This window comes from Drosophila miranda, chromosome XL (assembly GCF_003369915.1).
Source record: "Drosophila miranda strain MSH22 chromosome XL, D.miranda_PacBio2.1, whole genome shotgun sequence".
Lineage (NCBI taxonomy): Eukaryota > Metazoa > Arthropoda > Insecta > Diptera > Drosophilidae > Drosophila > Drosophila miranda.
This window is the reverse complement of record NC_046673.1, coordinates 11,195,176-11,212,827: the sequence shown is the minus strand read 5'-3', so window position 1 is coordinate 11,212,827 and position 17,652 is coordinate 11,195,176. Positions and strand designations below refer to the sequence as shown.

At 49.2% G+C, this 17,652-nt stretch overlaps 4 protein-coding genes across 4 annotated transcripts; 2 read left to right on the top strand and 2 right to left on the bottom strand.

Annotated features, from left to right (window-relative positions):
- Nucleotides 1-70: 70 nt before the first annotated feature.
- On the top strand, nt 71-7,027 carry LOC108155930 (anaphase-promoting complex subunit 1). Its single transcript, XM_017287091.2, has 8 exons — nt 71-1,327; nt 1,394-1,556; nt 1,622-1,780; nt 1,848-3,003; nt 3,075-5,128; nt 5,195-5,629; nt 5,689-6,271; nt 6,343-7,027. Exons 1-8 carry the CDS (start codon nt 289-291, stop codon nt 6,823-6,825), a joined length of 6,072 nt encoding a protein of 2,023 aa, XP_017142580.1. The 5' UTR covers nt 71-288; the 3' UTR covers nt 6,826-7,027.
- Nucleotides 7,028-8,192: 1,165 nt separating this feature from the next.
- Nucleotides 8,193-10,003, bottom strand: LOC108155947 (P3 protein). Its single transcript, XM_017287115.2, has 2 exons — nt 8,800-10,003; nt 8,193-8,737 (listed from the first exon to the last, which is right to left on the bottom strand). Exons 1-2 carry the CDS (start codon nt 9,823-9,825, stop codon nt 8,429-8,431), a joined length of 1,335 nt encoding a protein of 444 aa, XP_017142604.1. The 5' UTR covers nt 9,826-10,003; the 3' UTR covers nt 8,193-8,428.
- A 342-nt stretch (nt 10,004-10,345) lies between these two features.
- Nucleotides 10,346-12,407, bottom strand: LOC108162813 (adenosylhomocysteinase). Its single transcript, XM_017297729.2, has 3 exons — nt 12,265-12,407; nt 11,824-12,014; nt 10,346-11,576 (listed from the first exon to the last, which is right to left on the bottom strand). Exons 1-3 carry the CDS (start codon nt 12,287-12,289, stop codon nt 10,494-10,496), a joined length of 1,299 nt encoding a protein of 432 aa, XP_017153218.1. The 5' UTR covers nt 12,290-12,407; the 3' UTR covers nt 10,346-10,493.
- Nucleotides 12,408-12,656: 249 nt separating this feature from the next.
- Nucleotides 12,657-15,296, top strand: LOC108162819 (secretory carrier-associated membrane protein 1). Its single transcript, XM_017297739.2, has 5 exons — nt 12,657-12,862; nt 13,021-13,245; nt 13,736-13,937; nt 14,158-14,287; nt 14,360-15,296. Exons 1-5 carry the CDS (start codon nt 12,800-12,802, stop codon nt 14,766-14,768), a joined length of 1,029 nt encoding a protein of 342 aa, XP_017153228.1. The 5' UTR covers nt 12,657-12,799; the 3' UTR covers nt 14,769-15,296.
- Nucleotides 15,297-17,652: the final 2,356 nt, after the last annotated feature.

Below are 17,652 nucleotides of genomic sequence, written 5' to 3'. Positions count from 1 at the left end.
GGTGCGATAGGTATTTGCACCGAAATATCATATTTAAATGCAATTTATTTGTTGCTTTTTTTTCTTCACTTGTGTGTACGAAATACGACCTGATTTTCCTAGCATGTCATTTAAAATGAGTACTAATCTATAGGTTACAAATTCAGTTATAACTGGACAGTGCATATTTTACCGGTCACAAGTGTGCGGTCACACCAATTGCGAATTGAAATTGTTTTTGGCAGAGAGCGGCGTTCGTTCGCGGGATTTTTTTTTGTAAACTTTGCAAATCTGGATGCATTTTCTGAGATGATAGCCGTCGCAGAACCGCCACGGGAATTCGTTCCGCGTGGTCGTCAGGCGGCTGAAGAGCATCCCGGTCCACCGGATCAGCCGCTGTCCAAATACCAGCCCACCGAGCATTTTCTGCTACAGCGTCTCCAAAACGTGAACATTTCCGCCGGCAGCGTCACCGAGGAGCCGCAAGAGTTCTGGTCGATACGCGAGATCTACGACGACTACGAGGCCAGCTATGAGCGTACCCATCGTCGTACCCAGTTGATTGAGCACGTAAAGAAATGCGGTCCCAAGACGGCCGCTGCCACCCAATTGTCTTCGCTGCCGCGCAACCTGCTGAACCCAGAGATGAAGCATCGCGAGGAGCCCATGTGCGACTACATGGTCAACAACGAGGAGGAGCTGTATGTGAACAAGAACACAGTCATATGGACCCAGGGCCTCGGCGACGCGGACGATGGCGTCTACAAGCGCATGTGCTTCACCACCGACTTTCCGGTGAAGTTTGCCTGCTTCTTGAACCGCACCTTCGTACGCGGCCGCCTGGCCCAGATGAAGGCGACCATCGAGTCGGACGACGACAGCCTTAAGGCCATTTGCGTGATGGACTCGGATGCCATGCGAGTCTATTGCAATGATGGCGAGGATTTCCTCGCCAGCGTCGAGTTTCCCGTCGCCCAGCTGTGGCAGACGAAGCACGGCCTCCTGCTGGAAAAGGACGCAGACAATGCTCTGATCTCGAATCTCTCGATACCCATGCCGCGGCTGTTCTCCATGTCCCATCCGCTGCACGAGGCCTGTCCGGTGGTCCTCAAAACATGCACCAATGCCACCGGCTATGTGATAGAACCCGAATACAGTGTGATCTATACGACAGAAGACTCCGATCTGGTGCTGCTCTACGATGCAAAGTTTTCCAAGCATTTTGTTACGCGCCTGCGAAAGGTAACGCCCGAGGAAGTGAATCTTGTGCAGCAGGATCTGGGGCATACAACGATCGGGCCACGATCGTCAAGTGCCACTAGCTTCAGCACACCCAAGGCCACAGGAAGTGAGTCCCAAAACCATATTTTTATTCAAATTATAATATAATTCGATTTAAATCTCTTTCTTCCAGCCACGCCGAAAGTTCTGCCGAATGTCTCTGGGTTTCTGGGGAGGAATAACACCACCACAACGAGCAGTGGGGGCGCACATGCACACACCCCACTAGGGCACAATCTCTCCAAGTTTGGACTCAGCCAATCGCAGTCGTTCAGCGGGGTCCTCGGCCAGACAAAGCAAGTGGTTCCCCCTGCCAATCCGAGAGCTCGCTTTTAATATATCTTTGATTCTTGCCTTTCAGTCGTGCCTCCCTGGGCACGCCGCTCAGTCAGCTGCAGAGCAGCTTCGGTCAGTCGATGTCCGCCAAGGATATGCGCAAAATGAGCCACGTGAAGCCCGCCAAGCCCATCGAGCCGGAGATGTGTCTGGAGCATATTTGGACGGAGAATACCTATGACAGGTACGTGATTTAATGTTTCCTGTTCGGCTTTCTTTAAGTGGAATAAATGGGTTTCCGCCCCCCACAGGCAACGCGAATTCTGCGAGATGGCCACGCGCGGCTTTATTCACACGGATCTGGTGGGTCAGACGTACATGTGCTATCTACTGGCCCGCTCCTGCCGACTGCAGATGGTGAGGATCACGGGCTATGGCAGCACCGATGTCCAGCTCTCTACCATGGCCTCTACGCTGCCGGCCAAGGATGCTGTGGGCTTGAGTCGTATGCATATGATTGCTGTCCTGGATCCTGGTGGCAGTCTGATCCTCTACACGGGCACTGTGCTCATCTCCAAGGTGCACATCACACCGCTGCTTGCCTCCAGTGTGCCCAGCATATCGATGGTCACGCCCAAGGTTGTGCCAACAACAACAGGAGGAGAGGGCTGCGCAAAGGCCACCACCAGCAGAAGCTCCTTTGAGGGTGTGCGTCGTAGCAGCCTGTTGCCCTCCAAGGCACCCTCAGATCTGGCAGCCTTTGACGAGGAGCTGCACATGCTGTCGCCCATTGCCCCGCAGGTCATCTGCTATACGCCCCGGCAGGCGCACAATATCTGCAAGTCGCTGCGTGATCCGGCGGGTAATCGTTTGACCCTTGTCTATGCCACCGGCCGAATGCTGCGGATCGCCCTGCCGCTGCTGAATGACACACGACTGGTGACACGCTGCATTGCCACGCTGCGGCAGGTCCTGAATCCCACACAGTTTCTGCATTTCATCATCCGTTGGTACAGTGCCCGCAATCCGCCGGGGTCCCGTGATCTCAGCAGTGAACAAGAGTGGCAGATCTTTCGGAGTACGCTGCTCGCACTCATGGGGTGCACAGCGGCGCCCGATATGGAAACGTCGGAGACCTATGGCCGGTGTGCCACACCAGTGCCCCATTCACCCCAGACAGAGGAGAGCGGAGGAGCTGGCGGCGATTGCTTGAGTGCCAGCCTCCAGAATGAGCCAAAGAAGCGGCGAAAGTACAACGATTGCGAGGAGTACACCGACGAGGATTGGGAGTTTCTGCTGCTGCAGACAACGCTGGCGCCATGCGGCAGCGATGGCCACAGCTACAGCGTGGACATGAGCGCCCCGCTCTTTCAGATGATACCCGCCATCTTCTATAGCCTTCATTTGCTGTACGAGGATCTCAAGTTGGATGTGATCTTTCAGGCGGCCGAGTCGTATTTGGCAGGGGTGTGTACTGTTTCCCTTATCGCCGGTACACACAGAATGTCTTTGAACATCTCTCTCTCTCCGTTTTGCAGTTCCTACATCAGATGGCCATCGATATGCAGCTGGATAACTATGTCCTGCACTATGTCCTGGACTTTCCCGAGCTCACGCACAAGACCAGCAAGCTATCGCTGCTCAGTTTCGAGCACGGAGCCATGATGCAGCACCAGGAGCTGTTGCGAGTGCCCACGCCGAGTGTCTTTGGCCAGATGGAGCACATTGTGATGGCCCGCGAGGAGGTCTTGCCCTACAACTTCATCGAGTGCATCAATGAGCGCAGTCGCAACATGCTGCAGCTGCTGTCGCTGGTGTTGCACGGGCCCGAGCGCATCAAGCACTGGTGGCAGCTGCTCGAGCTTCCGGAGGCCGTTCAATCGAACTATCCAAAGCGCCCCAAGCGCACGATAACGGGTGGTGTGTCCAAGTATCATCAGCTGCTGGAACTGCTGCTGGCCATGCGCTTTAAGCGGCAGGATATTGAGCGATTTCCGGCTGCAGTGCATCTGATTGTGGCTGATGCCTTGGAGGAGGCACGCGTTGCGCCGCCAATTAGCAGCTGCATGTCTGCCTATGATCTGATACTGAGACCCGAATTGGCCTCCCACTTTACGCTGGCATTCCTGGAGAAGAGCATCGAGCAGCCGCACTGCGGTCGTCTCTACAAGGAGGATTCACTGTCCGCGAGGTGTGCCATGGGTGTGGGGCAGGAGTGGATGACCACAGAGCCGGATGCGAATCTGCGGCACGATGATATGGACAATATGGACACGAAACTGCTAAGATTGCGCTTCCCGGACGACATGAGGGTGGAGGAGGTGCGTCGCCTGCTCAGCAGCTCCGAGCCGGTGCCCATCGAGGTGCACCAATCCCCCGGGACGAGCGATCATGAGTTCATCGAGGAGCAGGAGAAGCAATTGTTTGCTTTGTGCGCCCGCACCATGACCCTGCCTCTGGGCCGTGGCATGTTCACGCTGCGCACCCTACTGCCGAAGCCCAGCGACAGCGTGCCCATGCCGAAGCTCTGTCTGGTTGGCCGTGAGCCGCACAAGGGCACCACCATCGAGATGCAACAGATCGAATTCCCTGCAAATATGAGCATGTGGCCATCGTTTCACAATGGCGTGGCCACCGGCCTGAAGGTCTCACCCCAGGCGCAGGATGTGGACTCCACGTGGATCGTCTACAACAAGCCCAAGGCTCAGGCTAATAATGCCCTGGAACATGCTGGCTTCCTCATGGCCCTCGGCCTCAATGGACACCTCAAAACGCTGTCCTTCATGAGCGTCTACAAGTACCTCGTGAAGTGCGATGAGATGACCAATGTGGGCCTCCTATTGGGCATTTCAGCCGCCCATCGTGGCACCATGGACACAAAGATCACCAAGCTATTGAGCGTTCATCTGGAGGCCCTGCTCCCAGCCACCGCCATGGAACTGGACATTCCACAGAGCACACAAGTGGCTGCTCTGATGGGGATTGGTATGCTCTATCAGGGCTCGGCCAAGCGGCACATTGCCGAGGTACTGCTGCAGGAGATTGGCCGTCCGCCCGGCCCCGAGATGGAGAACTGTGTGGAGCGCGAATCGTATGCTATGACAGCAGGCCTGGCCCTGGGCCTGGTAACGCTCGGGCAGGGTGAGTCGCCCGCAGGTCTCAGGGATCTCCAGCTGCCGGATACGCTCCACTACTATATGATGGGTGGGGTGAAGCGTCCCATCACGGGCTCCCAAAAGGAGAAGTACCGCCTGGCCTCGTTCCAAGTGCGCGAGGGCGAGAATGTCAATATCGATGTGACGGCCCCGGGCGCCACTCTGGCCTTGGGTCTGATGTTCTTCAATTCGGGGAATACAGCGATTGCCGAATGGATGCAGCCACCGGATTCGCGGTATCTGCTGGACATGGTGAGGCCCGATTTTCTGCTGCTGCGCACCATTGCCCGTGGGTTGATTCTATGGGAAAATGTACTACCGGACAACGAATGGTTCCAGGCGCAATTCCCTGCGAATCTGCGCGTTCATCTGCGGATGCCGATGCGCGATGATGAGCCCCAGGCAGAGGATGGAGATGTGGATTACGAGGCCATCACGTAAGCAGTCATCAGAGATTCCTCTTCCCGTTTTTATATCCCACATTTGTCTCTCCCTTTCGGCAGTCAGGCATATTGCAACATTGTGGCTGGTGCCGCCTTCTGTATTGGCCTGAAATACGCGGGCACTGAGAATTCGGTGGCCTTTGCCACCCTACGGGCGGCCATCAAGGAATTCCTGGGTTTCCCTGGCACACCCATGGGCGAATGTGCTGGCCGCACCACCGTCGAGAGTTGTCTGATGGTGCTCCTGATTTCCATTTCCCTGGTATTTGCCGGCTCTGGCAATTGTGAGATACTGCGCATCATACGGTTTTTGAGATCGCGCGTGGGTCCGCAGTATCCGCACATCACGTACGGCTCTCATATGGCCATACATATGTCGCTGGGACTGCTCTTTCTGGGCGCGGGACGCTTTACCATTGCTAAGACCCCGGAATCGATTGCGGCATTGGTGTGCGCCTTCTTTCCCAAGTTCCCCATACACAGCAATGACAATCGGTGAGACGGAGATCGAGGACTATCAAGGAGTAGTCTTAATCCCTTTTGTTCCTTTTCAGCTATCATCTTCAGGCCCTGCGACATCTGTACGTGCTGGCTGTGGAGCCGCGACTGTTTCTCCCGCGGGACATAGACACCAATCAGCTGTGTCTGTGCAACGTTTCGGTGCTGGAGGTGGGCGCCAGTGAGCTGCGACGCCTGCCCATTGCCCCATGCATCCTGCCAGAGCTGAGCACGCTGCAGAAGGTGATCGTAGACGATGAGAATTACTGGCCGGTGTGCTTTGAGAGGTCGCGCAACTGGCATCAGCTGGAGAAGGCCCTGGAGTTGAGTGCACCCATTGACATTAAGAAACGGACTGGCTGTCTCTCTCATTTGGAGGACCCGGACCGGCTGAAGAGCATGCTCGCCCAGACATTGACCCTCGAGCAGAGCATCTGCTGGCAGATGGACACGAACGATCTAAAGCGATTCCAGGCGGAGGTGCTGGTGAAGCCATTCATTAGTCGCTGCCTGGACATCAAAGGCACGCAGCTCAGTCACGAGGAACTGGTGAAGCGTCATCAGTTGATTCTGCTGTTCTACAATGCGGTGGTCAAGGATCGTATGCATCTGCTCCCCGTCTACCTCACCCTCTTCGATGTAAGTGATCCCCAGAGCTTGCGCCCAGAGTTGGCTCTCTATTGACTCTCTGCACTCTTTCTGTTTCGCAGCACGTAACGAAACCCATGCCCAACAACACGGATGTGTGGCAGCTGAAGCTGATTGATTCGTATCTGCGTCGTGGCAAGGAGTCGGATCATTCCCGACTCTCCGTGGAACTCATCCAGATGATGCAGGAGATCTTCAAGCAGCAAATGGAGGCCTCCACCACCCAACTATGCATACCGTTGCGTGCATTTCTCAGCAAGAAGCGACTGGAGCCCAGCTATGTGGCGACCATCAGCGGGCCCGATCTGCAGCGCGTCTTCTGTTTGATCAACTATTACAATCTGATGCCCAATATGCTGACTGGAGTGGATCTCACTGGTGGTTCGGTGAACTACTTGCACTTGCTCTTTGCCTTCCGGCAGCTTAATCTCGGTCCAAACACCGTCTTTGGCCTGCTCAAGATACTGCAGGCGCTCGCCTGCTGCCAGCCGACGATACTCGAGGAGGCTCCCTCGATCTTGACCATGGCCATGGGAGGGCCATGATACGCGCCTCTGGAGTTCATGAATGTAAATGATGTAATGTAAACGAATTCTATTTATACTATCTGTGGCTTACGGATATGTAGATAATTTACGCAACAAAACAATACAGCGGGTTATTTTTTAAAATTTTTATTCGCATATGAATTCTGTTTTTAGATTTGCATTTTTTCATTTGGAATAGAATCGAGTACTGGTATCTTAATGTCGCTGCCCATGTGCCTCTATCATGGTTTTACTTCTCGTTTATGTAAATTGAAAACACATATGCAGAATGAGTGATCCCCTTGTTATATTTGTTGGATGATTGGCTTTATTGGAGATTGATTCCTTTCCTGTCATGTTGGATCAGGGATTAGAAATACAGTAGCTTTATAGCCTTGGTTATTTTCAGTTCGACCATCGCCACTTCCATTTAAAAGCTTGGCATTTTTTGGCCCTGGTACTTTTTCTTCCACGTTCGCGTTTAATATCATCTAACGATAAACGAAAAATTCATCTTTGGAGAGAAATGGAATCAACGCATAAACATTTCCGTAGATTTACAAGACAAGAATGCTGCGATTAACTTAATCCAAGTTTTGGTGATGAAGCACCATTGGCACTGCGCTACAGAACGAATCTCGTGAGTGTAGGTTGTAGTACTGAAAAAAAGGAATGCTGTATTGGCTATTGCATTGCTGTCATATGACCGTACACCAGCAGATAGAGGCATCTTCGGTTATTAAAGGGGCCAAGATACATTCAACATTGCATGAACAGTTGGCCGTCAAGAAGAATTTTTCTCGTGAGATACATAATCATTGACATTTGCCCCCAAACACACACATTTCAGAGGAGTGAAAAGTATTCTGAAGAATGGTTTCAGCTGATGCAAAGTGCATACATCATAATGGAGAATTTTTTGAAAAGCAATGATATTTTGTAGGTCCTGCACTATAAGGCTACGGTCTCAAAAGACAGCCTTCGTTTTGAAACTGATCATGGGCTATCTTGGTGTCGAGGCACGCCTAACTCTATCGTCTATTATGGTTTTATTTCTGCGATTCGTTGTTTGGCATTTATATATAATTTTCACCAATTGCTTGGGCTTTTTCCACTTTTTCTATTTGTTAAAAGATTATCTTTACATGAAGAATCATTAAAAAAATTTTGTTTAACTTCAGGCAATTATATTTTGAGTCTGCTAATGACATGCTAGCTCCTGCAATCCTTTATCATGACCTCTGACACTCTGCGTGGAGGCCCTTTTATACAAATTTTAACAAATGTCGATTACATCTTAGGGAAATCGATTTATAATTCAAACGAAAATCAACTACGACTTCTTGTCCATAGATGTTTCTGCTTTTAGGCATCATAATCCTACATTTGATACTTTTATGAGGGTTTCTTTATTATCAAATAATACGTGGAAGAGTGTGGAATAATCGTATCACTAAGATATTTTCTATAGTATAATAATCGGCTTGGCCTATAAAGCTACCTCTTCGGCGGCAAACCATTGTAAGCCGCTATGTAAAAGATATGTATATAAATAATACAGATATGTACAATCGGATGAATGAAACAAATATAAAGATACACAAATGCCTCTGAATTTCCCTCAAACAATGCGCTGGGACTCTCCTGCAGCCACCTCATCCGGCTTGGGGCGACAGCAGCGATTGTAGAGATAAATGCCGAGCAGGGGAAGCGGTGTCATCACGGCCACCGACACGGGCACCACTGTGGTGAGATCCGACTGCGGCGATTCGAGCGTGGTGGTCAGCAGGAAGATGGCAATGCCCGTGTTCTGTATGCCCGTTTCGATGGCAATGGTCAGGGCATCGGCGGCGGTCTGATGCAGCAGCTTGGCAGCCAGCCAGGCAAAGATGTAGCCTAGTCCGGGCAGGGCCATGCCGGCCACAGCAATCTGGGAAAGGAACAAGCTATTATACAGATCTCGATGGAGTTGTGGTTGTGATTGCGGCTCACCTGCCAGGAGAACAGATAGAATAGATAAAAGTTCGTGATGATCGCAAATATCACAATGAACAGGATGAGGCAGGCAGAGATGGGCTTCAACAGGCGCACGAGGACTCGCGTGAGGCGTGGCGAACGCTTCTGTACAGCCAAGCCCATCAGCAGAGGTATGATGAGGCAGGCACAGTAGGTGGCAATCGTTCCGTATGGCACCTGCATCCCGGCCCGCTCAAAGATCAGCTGCCCGAGTGTGAAAATCCACAGCGGCATCGTGACAAAGGCGGCCACATTGCTAACCGTTGTCATTAGCACCGAGAGATGAATGTTGCCGCCCAGCACCGCAGACCAGGTATTGGATGCCCCGCCGCTGGGCGAGATTCCAGTGAAGAAGAGGCCCAGCTGCATGGCCGGGGCCTCGGGGAATATGAATACTCCCAGAGCGTAGCTTAGCAGCGGCATACCCACCACCTGCATAACGAATCCGATGCAGGGACCGACTGGTCGCGTCACCAATCCCCGCAGCACATCTAGATTGAGGGCGGCCCCAAAGTTGATGTACAGCAGCGACATCAGCAGGACGATGGAGCCGATGAAGACATGATCCACCACACGGCTCGGCCGCTGCACCTTCACGTCTAGCGTGCTGTCGTTGCTGCCCTGCGTCGGCAGCTGGCTGCTGTTCGACATGTTGTCAAACAGACGGACTGTGATCTTGGTCTCGCCCAGAAAGTGGGCATTCACCTGAATGTCGCCCGTCCAGTCTCGTGTGTCCGGATTCAACAGATCCACTGCTATGGTGGAGTTCTCCTCGGGCACACTGGCCAGGTCATTTGCGGCACTCTCCAGGCGGAAGACATATCGCTGGGGTTGCTGCAACGTTGACGGCGGCACGTTCTCCAGCGTGAGCGACACCCGATCGCCCTTCTCCATGCGCAGCGTGAGGCTGGATGGCCGAAAGTGTGCCATCCAGGCCATGGCAATGGGCGAAAGGCCCAGGGCGAGCATCAGCCACATCCATCTCAGCACAGGTGAGGCCATCTTTATATAATAGATGCAAGTAAGTATCTTTCGCACGCTACAAGTCAGGTCTGTCAGGTCGGATCTGGGAGAGAGCTGGGCGGCGAGTAAATCTAATGGAAAAGCGAAACGCACTAAAAGCACACATATTACCACCTGTAATTGCAACTGTAACCCCCCACTTGCAGACGGCCAGACAGAGATGACTAGATGCTGTCCGATTGTACGATCGATCATCTGAGCGTGCCAGAGCGGGACAAGCCGAGCCCGAAAACCGGCTAACAATCGAGAGCCAAATCTATCGACCAGGCCACCTCTAATCTTGAATACCCTCTCTCCTCTCAGCTCTGTTGATGCTGACAAAAATTATTTTCTCCAAATAAAAATAAGCTGACTCACTGAATCTCAGGCGTGCTAAGAGATAACAGAAAATAAATTTAGGCGGAAGACATCTGGCAGATGCGATTGACCAGCAGGCGCACAAGGCAATCAGCAAAACTAATGAGCCGAACCCTGGAGGGGATAGAGAATAAGCAGTGACTTGGTTGGGGTGGATCTCTCGCTAGAGAGTGTACGTGAGATGAGTTTTTATTGGAGCTTTTGGCGGATCAGTATTTAAAAAAAGGTATAAGAAAAGAAAAAAACGTTTAAAAGAATTGGATAACTATTTGTGCCTCCACTGGGTTTACTCAGTAGCGGTAGTGGTCGGGCTTGAAGGGTCCCGTCTTGGGCACACCCAGATAGCTGGACTGCTTCTCCGTCAGTTTGGTGAGCTTGACGCCGAGCTTTTCCAGATGGAGACTGGCCACTTCCTCGTCGAGGACCTTGGGCAGGACGTGGACGCCGACCTTGTACTGGGCGGACTTGGTCCACAGTTCGATCTGGGCGAGCACTTGGTTGGTGAAGGAGTTAGACATAACGAAGCTGGGATGGCCGTGGGCACAGCCCAAGTTAACCAGACGGCCCTCGGCCAGGAGGATGATGTGACGGCCATTGGGCATGGTGTAGCGATCGACCTGGGGCTTCACGTTCACCTTCTCCTTGGCATTGGCATTCAGCCAGTCGACATCGATCTCTATGTCAAAGTGGCCGATGTTGCAAACGATGGCATCGTCGGGCATGTTGAGCAGGTGCACGGAGGTGATGATGTCGCGGCATCCGGTGGTGGTCACAAAGATGGATGCCTCCTTGCTGGCCTCCTCCATTGTGGTCACCTCGTAGCCCTCCATGGCGGCCTGCAGGGCATTGATTGGATCGATTTCGGTGACGATCACCCGTCCACCGAATCCCTTCAGAGCCTGGGCACAGCCCTTGCCCACATCACCGTAACCAGCGACGCAGCACACCTTGCCGGCGATCATCACATCTGTGGCGCGCTTGATTCCATCGATCAGAGACTCCCGGCAGCCGTACAGATTGTCGAACTTGCTCTTCGTCACGGAATCGTTGACATTGATGGCCGGGATGCCCAGGCGGCCGTCCTTGAACATCTTGTAGAGGTTGTGGACACCCGTGGTCGTCTCCTCGCTGAGACCCTTGATGTCCTTCAGGTACTGGGGGAACTTCTCGTGCACCAGATTGGTCAGATCACCGCCATCGTCCAGGATCATGTTCAGGGGCTTGCCATCGGGGAAGACCAGAGTCTGCTCGATGCACCACATGTACTCCTCGTCCGTTTCACCCTTCCACGCGTACACAGGCACACCGGTGGCAGCAATGGCAGCCGCGGCGTTATCCTGTGTGCTAAAGATGTTGCAGCTGGACCATTGGACCTGCAACAAGAGAGGAAAAGAGAGAGAGAGATGGTGTCACAGCAGCCGTTGCCAAGTGTGGATGTACAAAAGTGTCTAGTCAGAGGAAATAACAATACTGAAGCATCAGCATATTGACCCTGCTTATCTTTGGGTTGCGCCTTGAACTTGCCCCCCGGCGAAGCTGAAACTATTGTTTTTCGGCCAATCGATTGTTGTGCGTAAACAAAACGAAGATAAGAAGGGGGATAACGGGGGCAGATCTTACCTCAGCGCCCAGCTCCACGAGGGTCTCGATGAGCACCGCCGTCTGGACGGTCATGTGCAGGCAGCCGGTGATGCGAGCCCCCTTCAGGATCTTGGACGGCCCGTACTTCTTGCGGCAGGCCATCAGGCCGGGCATCTCGTTCTCCGCAATGATAATCGCCTTGCGTCCCCATTCGGCCAGACCGATATCGGCTGTCGTGTAAAAAATGGTAGAGATACGGGGAAGATAAGCAAATATTTATGAAGATGTGTTAGTAGCCTGGCAACAACGTGCGCAGGCTGTTCGCTCGCTTCGCTCCTCTTTAACCTCAGAAACATGTGCAAAGTGCGGTGCGGTGCGGCACATGGACAAGGAATTTCGGTTCGCGCGCTCACTTCTACAGATGTGCCTGTTGCCGGGAGCAGAAGCAATGCTTCCTCGGGCATTTATTTTTAAACTCACCAACTTTGTAGGCAGGCTTCGACATGTTTTTAGGCAAGGATTTGGTTATACAGGCGCAGAGCAGAAAGATTAATGCACAACCGAATTGAAGTCTCGGGCAGCGGTTAATGAAACAGCAATATGGGCGCCGGTGCCGGAATCACTTGAAGTTCAGCCGGAGCTGACGCAATTGAAGTTCCTGAACCGGTTCATTTGAACCTGAACGGATGTGATTCATCCACATAACGTAAATTCTAGGAATAATAAATTAAAAATTTAAAGGAATAAGCATTTATTTTCCAAACTGTACCTAAATGGAACAAGAGATATAAAATAACTGACAATATATCACACCATATACAGCCATCATCTCTTAATTGTTTGCTTACCATCGCTAAGTGAAGTCATCGATAGCAACCATCGATAGACCTGCAGCTATTGATGACACAGCTTTGACCGAGCAGCAGCGAAAATATACACAGTGAAAAGTGAGAATTCGAGTGCGTTTTCGTTGGTCATAGCTGAAGCAAGCAATTAATCATCTTTAGCTAAGAACATGTCCGGCTCCGGTCTTGATGAAAATCCCTTTGGCGAGCCCAATCTGGACAATCCGTTTGCGGTAAGTCCGGAATGAAAATTTAACCGACACACACGCACCCACACAAACACAATCAGAATCACAGAGTGAGTGAGTTCATGCATGCGTGGGTGTGTGAGTGCTGCAACGACGACACCGTCGCATATGTTTAATTTTCCTATATGTCCTATAACCCGTAGGATCCCGCCATACAGCAGGCAAGACGTCAGGCTGGCGCTGCCTTGGTTTCATTGGAGGACTACAATCCCTTTGAGGAGCAGGCCAAGCCACAGCTTCAAATTAACTCCACCAACACGGCGGCCGTCGTTCAGCCGCTCTCACAGAACGTTCCACCCCCACAGACCAGTTCGCTGGGCGCCTCGGCGCCAAGCACTAGCATACAAATCACCTCTGAGGAACTGCAGGTACGTGCGTGCCCCAGTGTAGCAAACAGATCTGTGTGTGCGTGCGTGCTAGATCAGTAGAAACAAGAGACAAAAAGACAACAACATTAAAAGAAAAAAACCGGCACTAGATGGTTTCGCGTTACGAACGCGTTTCGAATGCGGAATGTACAGTGAATGCTCTTCATAGAGGGTCGCCACGGGCCACTATCTGTTGGATCATGCGAGGAAATGTTTTATTGCAGAACACACCCGACAAAGACGTATCCGTCGTTATCTACCGTCTTGTTTTGTGATAAACTCATCCGTCCCGAAATTGTTCTTGGATCTTGTAAAGTCATTTTTCCCGCAGATAATCTAGGGGTACGCACTGTAGACATTCTCCACTTGCGGTTGCATTTCTGGGGCTGCCATATGTGGGCGTTGCTTAGGGCCGGGCCCAACGATTATCAATGAATTGCAAACATAATGCTGATAATTCTTCTCTCCCTTTGTCTTTGCATCGATGTAGCGACGGCAGGAAGAACTGGACCGCAAGGCTGCCGAGTTGGATCGCCGCGAACAGCAGCTCCAAGGAAATGTCCCACAGCTGAACAACTGGCCCCCGTTGCCGGATAATTTCTGTGTGAAGTCGTGCTTCTACCAGGACTTTGAAGTTGAGATACCCCCAGAGTTTCAGAGACTGGTGAAGCATTTGTACTACATTTGGATGTGTGAGTATTATATGGCGTTTTTCGTTAGCTGCTGATAAGCCAGCCGATCGACCGACCGGGATTAGTCATCCATAATAGAACGTACATATATGTATGTACGTTTTATTATTTATAGATTTGATTCGTTTTAAAAGTGCAGGCCTTCTGACGGTTACCTGAAATGTTTACTAATCGCGGGTTCCCTCCACCCATCCCCTCCCTGTCTCTCTACCCCGCGCAGTCTATACCATGACGCTGGTGGCCAATGTGATTGGGGGTCTCATCTTGTTGTTCCATTCGGGCGATTTTGTCACTCTGTTCCTGGCCCTGTTCTACACAGTTCTATTCACACCCGCCTCGTATGTCTGCTGGTAAGTGCCGCTGTGCGATATATCCTCTATAAAATTCTCTTTAAATATCTGTATCTTTCTCTCCCTTGATAGGTTTCGGCCCGCGTACAAGGCCTTCCGCAACGATTCGAGCTTCAATTTCATGGTCTTCTTCTTCATTTACTTCTTCCAAACAATATATTCGGTGGTGCAGGCCGTTGGCTTTGATAAGATGGGCTATTGCGGCTTTATAACGGCCATCTCTCAGTTTGATGGCAAGGCGGCGGGTATAATTGTGGGAATATTGCTGCTAAATGTTGCATTCTGCTTCACGGCCGTGGCCGTGGCCAATATACTGATGATCACCAAGATACACACGATCTATCGCAGCACTGGGGCCAGCATGGCCAAGGCCCAGGCGGAGTTTACCACGGAGTTTCTGCGCAATCAGCATGTCCAGGAGGCGGCCTCATCAGCGGTCAATACGGCGATCAGTTCGCAGTTCAACAACAGCAGATACTAGGCTGAACAAACAGAGAGACAATCAATGAAAGAATCAATCAATCAACCACATTGTATTTTGGCACATGGAGTCGCAAGCTCCAGCACCCATCCACAGAGATAGTTGGCTTCGAAAATCGGCACAGAAAGAAACGAGATGGAGGCGCAACAGAGCGTGAAACAGAGAGAGAGAGAGAGAAAGAATTCAGAGGAAGCATTATTAACAAGAAAACTAAAGCAAGCATTGGAGGAGAGGAGCATTGAACTAATAACTAATTGCTTTTGTGCATAAATAATTCCTAGAATGCCGTCGTCTTTATTGCAAATAATTACTGTAACAATATGATAGAACACCAAAACACCATTAACTAACAAATACTTTATAGAAATGAAACAAAAAGCAAACAAGCAACTGGGAACTAAGTAGGAGCCGAGAAAAAACTTTTGCCTCACTAGTGGCAAGGCAAGTAGATGAGAGACAAAACCCGATTCAAATTAACAACATAACATATAAATTAAAAACAATTACAATATCTGAGTACATATATATAGGTATATGTATATAAGAATGCTTTGAGTACAGGGTTTTTGTGTGTGTTTTTCCTAAGAAATTATTAATTTATGCAAGAATTTATCCAGACACGGATATTGATAATGCTGCTGATGGATGATGTTTTCTAGTTCTTTAAGTCCCACGCGTCACACCTCCGCCCTCACACACATGCACACAGACACAAACACACATACAAATACATTCAAGGCATACATAAATAAAAACATATATATATATATATATATATATATATATATATATACGATTATACATATAATATAAATAATATATTTAACGCTTATATTATAGAAATTTATCTCTTGTCGCCTGCCCCGCCTTCCCCGCCCCCCTAAACCCCAACACCTCTACAAATCAAATTTTTTGATCACTCGTCCACCACACGCCTTCCGCCCCCCTCCACGGGGCTCTTCGCTCTGTTCTCCACACTCACATGTAATGTCGTGTCGTGTTTTTTTGTAATCGTAATTGTTGTATATTATATATATCTATGTGTATGAAGAGAGCATATAAAATATTGATTCACCCATTTTCTAGATACAATTATTTTATGTTTTACATTTCCCCCCCTCCCGCCTTCCGTTTGCTTGCAAATCGAAACAAAACAAAAGTTATGTTATGGCATATATGTATTTATCTCTAAAATTGCGCACGCGACGATGATCTATCGATTGTGTATTTGAAATTCAAGCAAAATTATGATAATTTAAAAAATAAATATAAATACCTATAGATGTAAGGAGGCCTTGAAGCGTTTTTGGTGTGGATAATAATTGGGTTAGTGCAAAGACAATACAACATAATAGTAACATGAGTAACGCCCATCAATTTTTTTGGGCACTCGTTTTATTTTTTTGTGCTTGTCTTTTGAGGCTCTTCTAAAATGTTATTGAAAAGCAGAAAAAGAACTCTGAAAAGTCAAGCGCTCGGTCGAATACGTCTGTATGACTATGCGTGCGCACGTATTCTCACGCATTCTAGGTCTGCCTACCTGTATGCGTTTTTTACAGCGCTTTCGAAACATACCCTATACTTTAGATACTTTTTGAATACGCTTACCCCCAATATGGGATAACTATTATTTTGTATATCCTTTATATGCTCATTTGCTTAGTGTAAAATATACGAATATAATGAGCGGGTATACCTATGTAAAAATACATACCCTAATTCGGCGTACGACGTGTGAATAAGCAACGAATTCAGCAAATTTGACCAGTTTTTTGAAATTACATTTAGTGCATATTGTTAAGATCCATTTTCCGCACAAATCTAATGTTCCCCTATACTCTTTTTGAGTACCGCTCGCGAATCTTTGGTTTCTGTCTTTGGTTAGGGTATTTTAAATAGGTTTCCGAAGATTCACGGCTACCGTTCAAAGATCTTCCAAGTCTAAGCTATAGACCTCTTCCACTAAAGTGTAAGTCTACATGGACTGGGAGATCTTATGTAAATAACTATTAAAGTTTCCTTTAAATTTAAGGTGTTTGGCATGATATCAGAAATCTCCTTAAACCGATTCAGTCTTGCATTTAATTGCTAAGTTCTTCTTCAATTCTAGAATATTTTTGAAAGTGCACAGTCCAAATAATCTGACAGTGCTACAATAATTCCCTTAAAGGTAAAACTGGAGAGGGATCTCAGGGATTCGATAAATAAAGCAGTAAAGTAAATTTCGCAATTCAACCGTCTTCAATCTGAACCCGTCTTAAATCAAGTTAACTCTTAATAAGTCTTAATAATAATAGCCGCCAGCTATTTTAAAATTTTAACCTACCTTTAAACTGACTCGGCTCTCGTTTAAAACCTAACTCGAAAGTTTCGCATAGCTCAGTAGCTCAACAATCAGATTCTGGATATATTTTTAGAGCTTCAGTGTGCTATATGGGTGTAATCCCAACCTTGTCCGAGCATTCTCTTACTGGGAACTAGTTTTCTTCCTTGAATTGGTTTTTCTCTGGTCAGAGTCTTGAAAGAATCCAAAGAGATATTGAGTGCCCTTTAATTATTGCTTTATTTGTTTAAAAACTAATGGATTTGTATGGGATCTGGCGGATGCAGCTTCGCATCGAATCATTAGATGCCAACCTTTTTTTGAAATATTAATTTTACAAATTCTAAAACGCTTCACAGTAATCAGAAGATCTGATCAGATCTGATATAAAGCGGGACCACTCAGAATCACTCCAATTTGATTTTCCTTCGAGGGTTTTTTGGCGGTTACCTTGCCATTGAAGCCATCTCCGTTAGCCGACAAGGAATAGTTTGAATCGAAATATAATTTGCTAAACGTTGCTGATCTTCAGATGCTATCTCAACAGAAATTTTAAACCGA

Bases quoted from the DNA above. Each gene is read 5' to 3' on its own strand.
- LOC108155930 (XM_017287091.2), top strand. From the start codon at position 289: ATGATAGCCGTCGCAGAACCGCCACGGGAATTCGTTCCGCGTGGTCGT. The intron at 1,781-1,847 runs GTACGTGATTTA...CGCCCCCCACAG, and splicing joins ACGGAGAATACCTATGACAG to GCAACGCGAATTCTGCGAGA. The intron at 5,129-5,194 runs GTAAGCAGTCAT...CCCTTTCGGCAG, and splicing joins GTGGATTACGAGGCCATCAC to TCAGGCATATTGCAACATTG.
- LOC108155947 (XM_017287115.2), bottom strand. From the start codon at position 9,825: ATGGCCTCACCTGTGCTGAGATGGATGTGGCTGATGCTCGCCCTGGGC. The intron at 8,738-8,799 runs GTGAGCCGCAAT...TTCCTTTCCCAG, and splicing joins TCTATCTGTTCTCCTGGCAG to ATTGCTGTGGCCGGCATGGC.
- LOC108162813 (XM_017297729.2), bottom strand. From the start codon at position 12,289: ATGTCGAAGCCTGCCTACAAAGTTG. The intron at 12,015-12,264 runs GTGAGTTTAAAA...TTTACACGACAG, and splicing joins GAAGCCTGCCTACAAAGTTG to CCGATATCGGTCTGGCCGAA. The intron at 11,577-11,823 runs GTAAGATCTGCC...CTCTTGTTGCAG, and splicing joins TCGTGGAGCTGGGCGCTGAG to GTCCAATGGTCCAGCTGCAA.
- LOC108162819 (XM_017297739.2), top strand. From the start codon at position 12,800: ATGTCCGGCTCCGGTCTTGATGAAAATCCCTTTGGCGAGCCCAATCTG. The intron at 13,246-13,735 runs GTACGTGCGTGC...GCATCGATGTAG, and splicing joins TCACCTCTGAGGAACTGCAG to CGACGGCAGGAAGAACTGGA. The intron at 14,288-14,359 runs GTAAGTGCCGCT...CTCCCTTGATAG, and splicing joins CCCGCCTCGTATGTCTGCTG to GTTTCGGCCCGCGTACAAGG.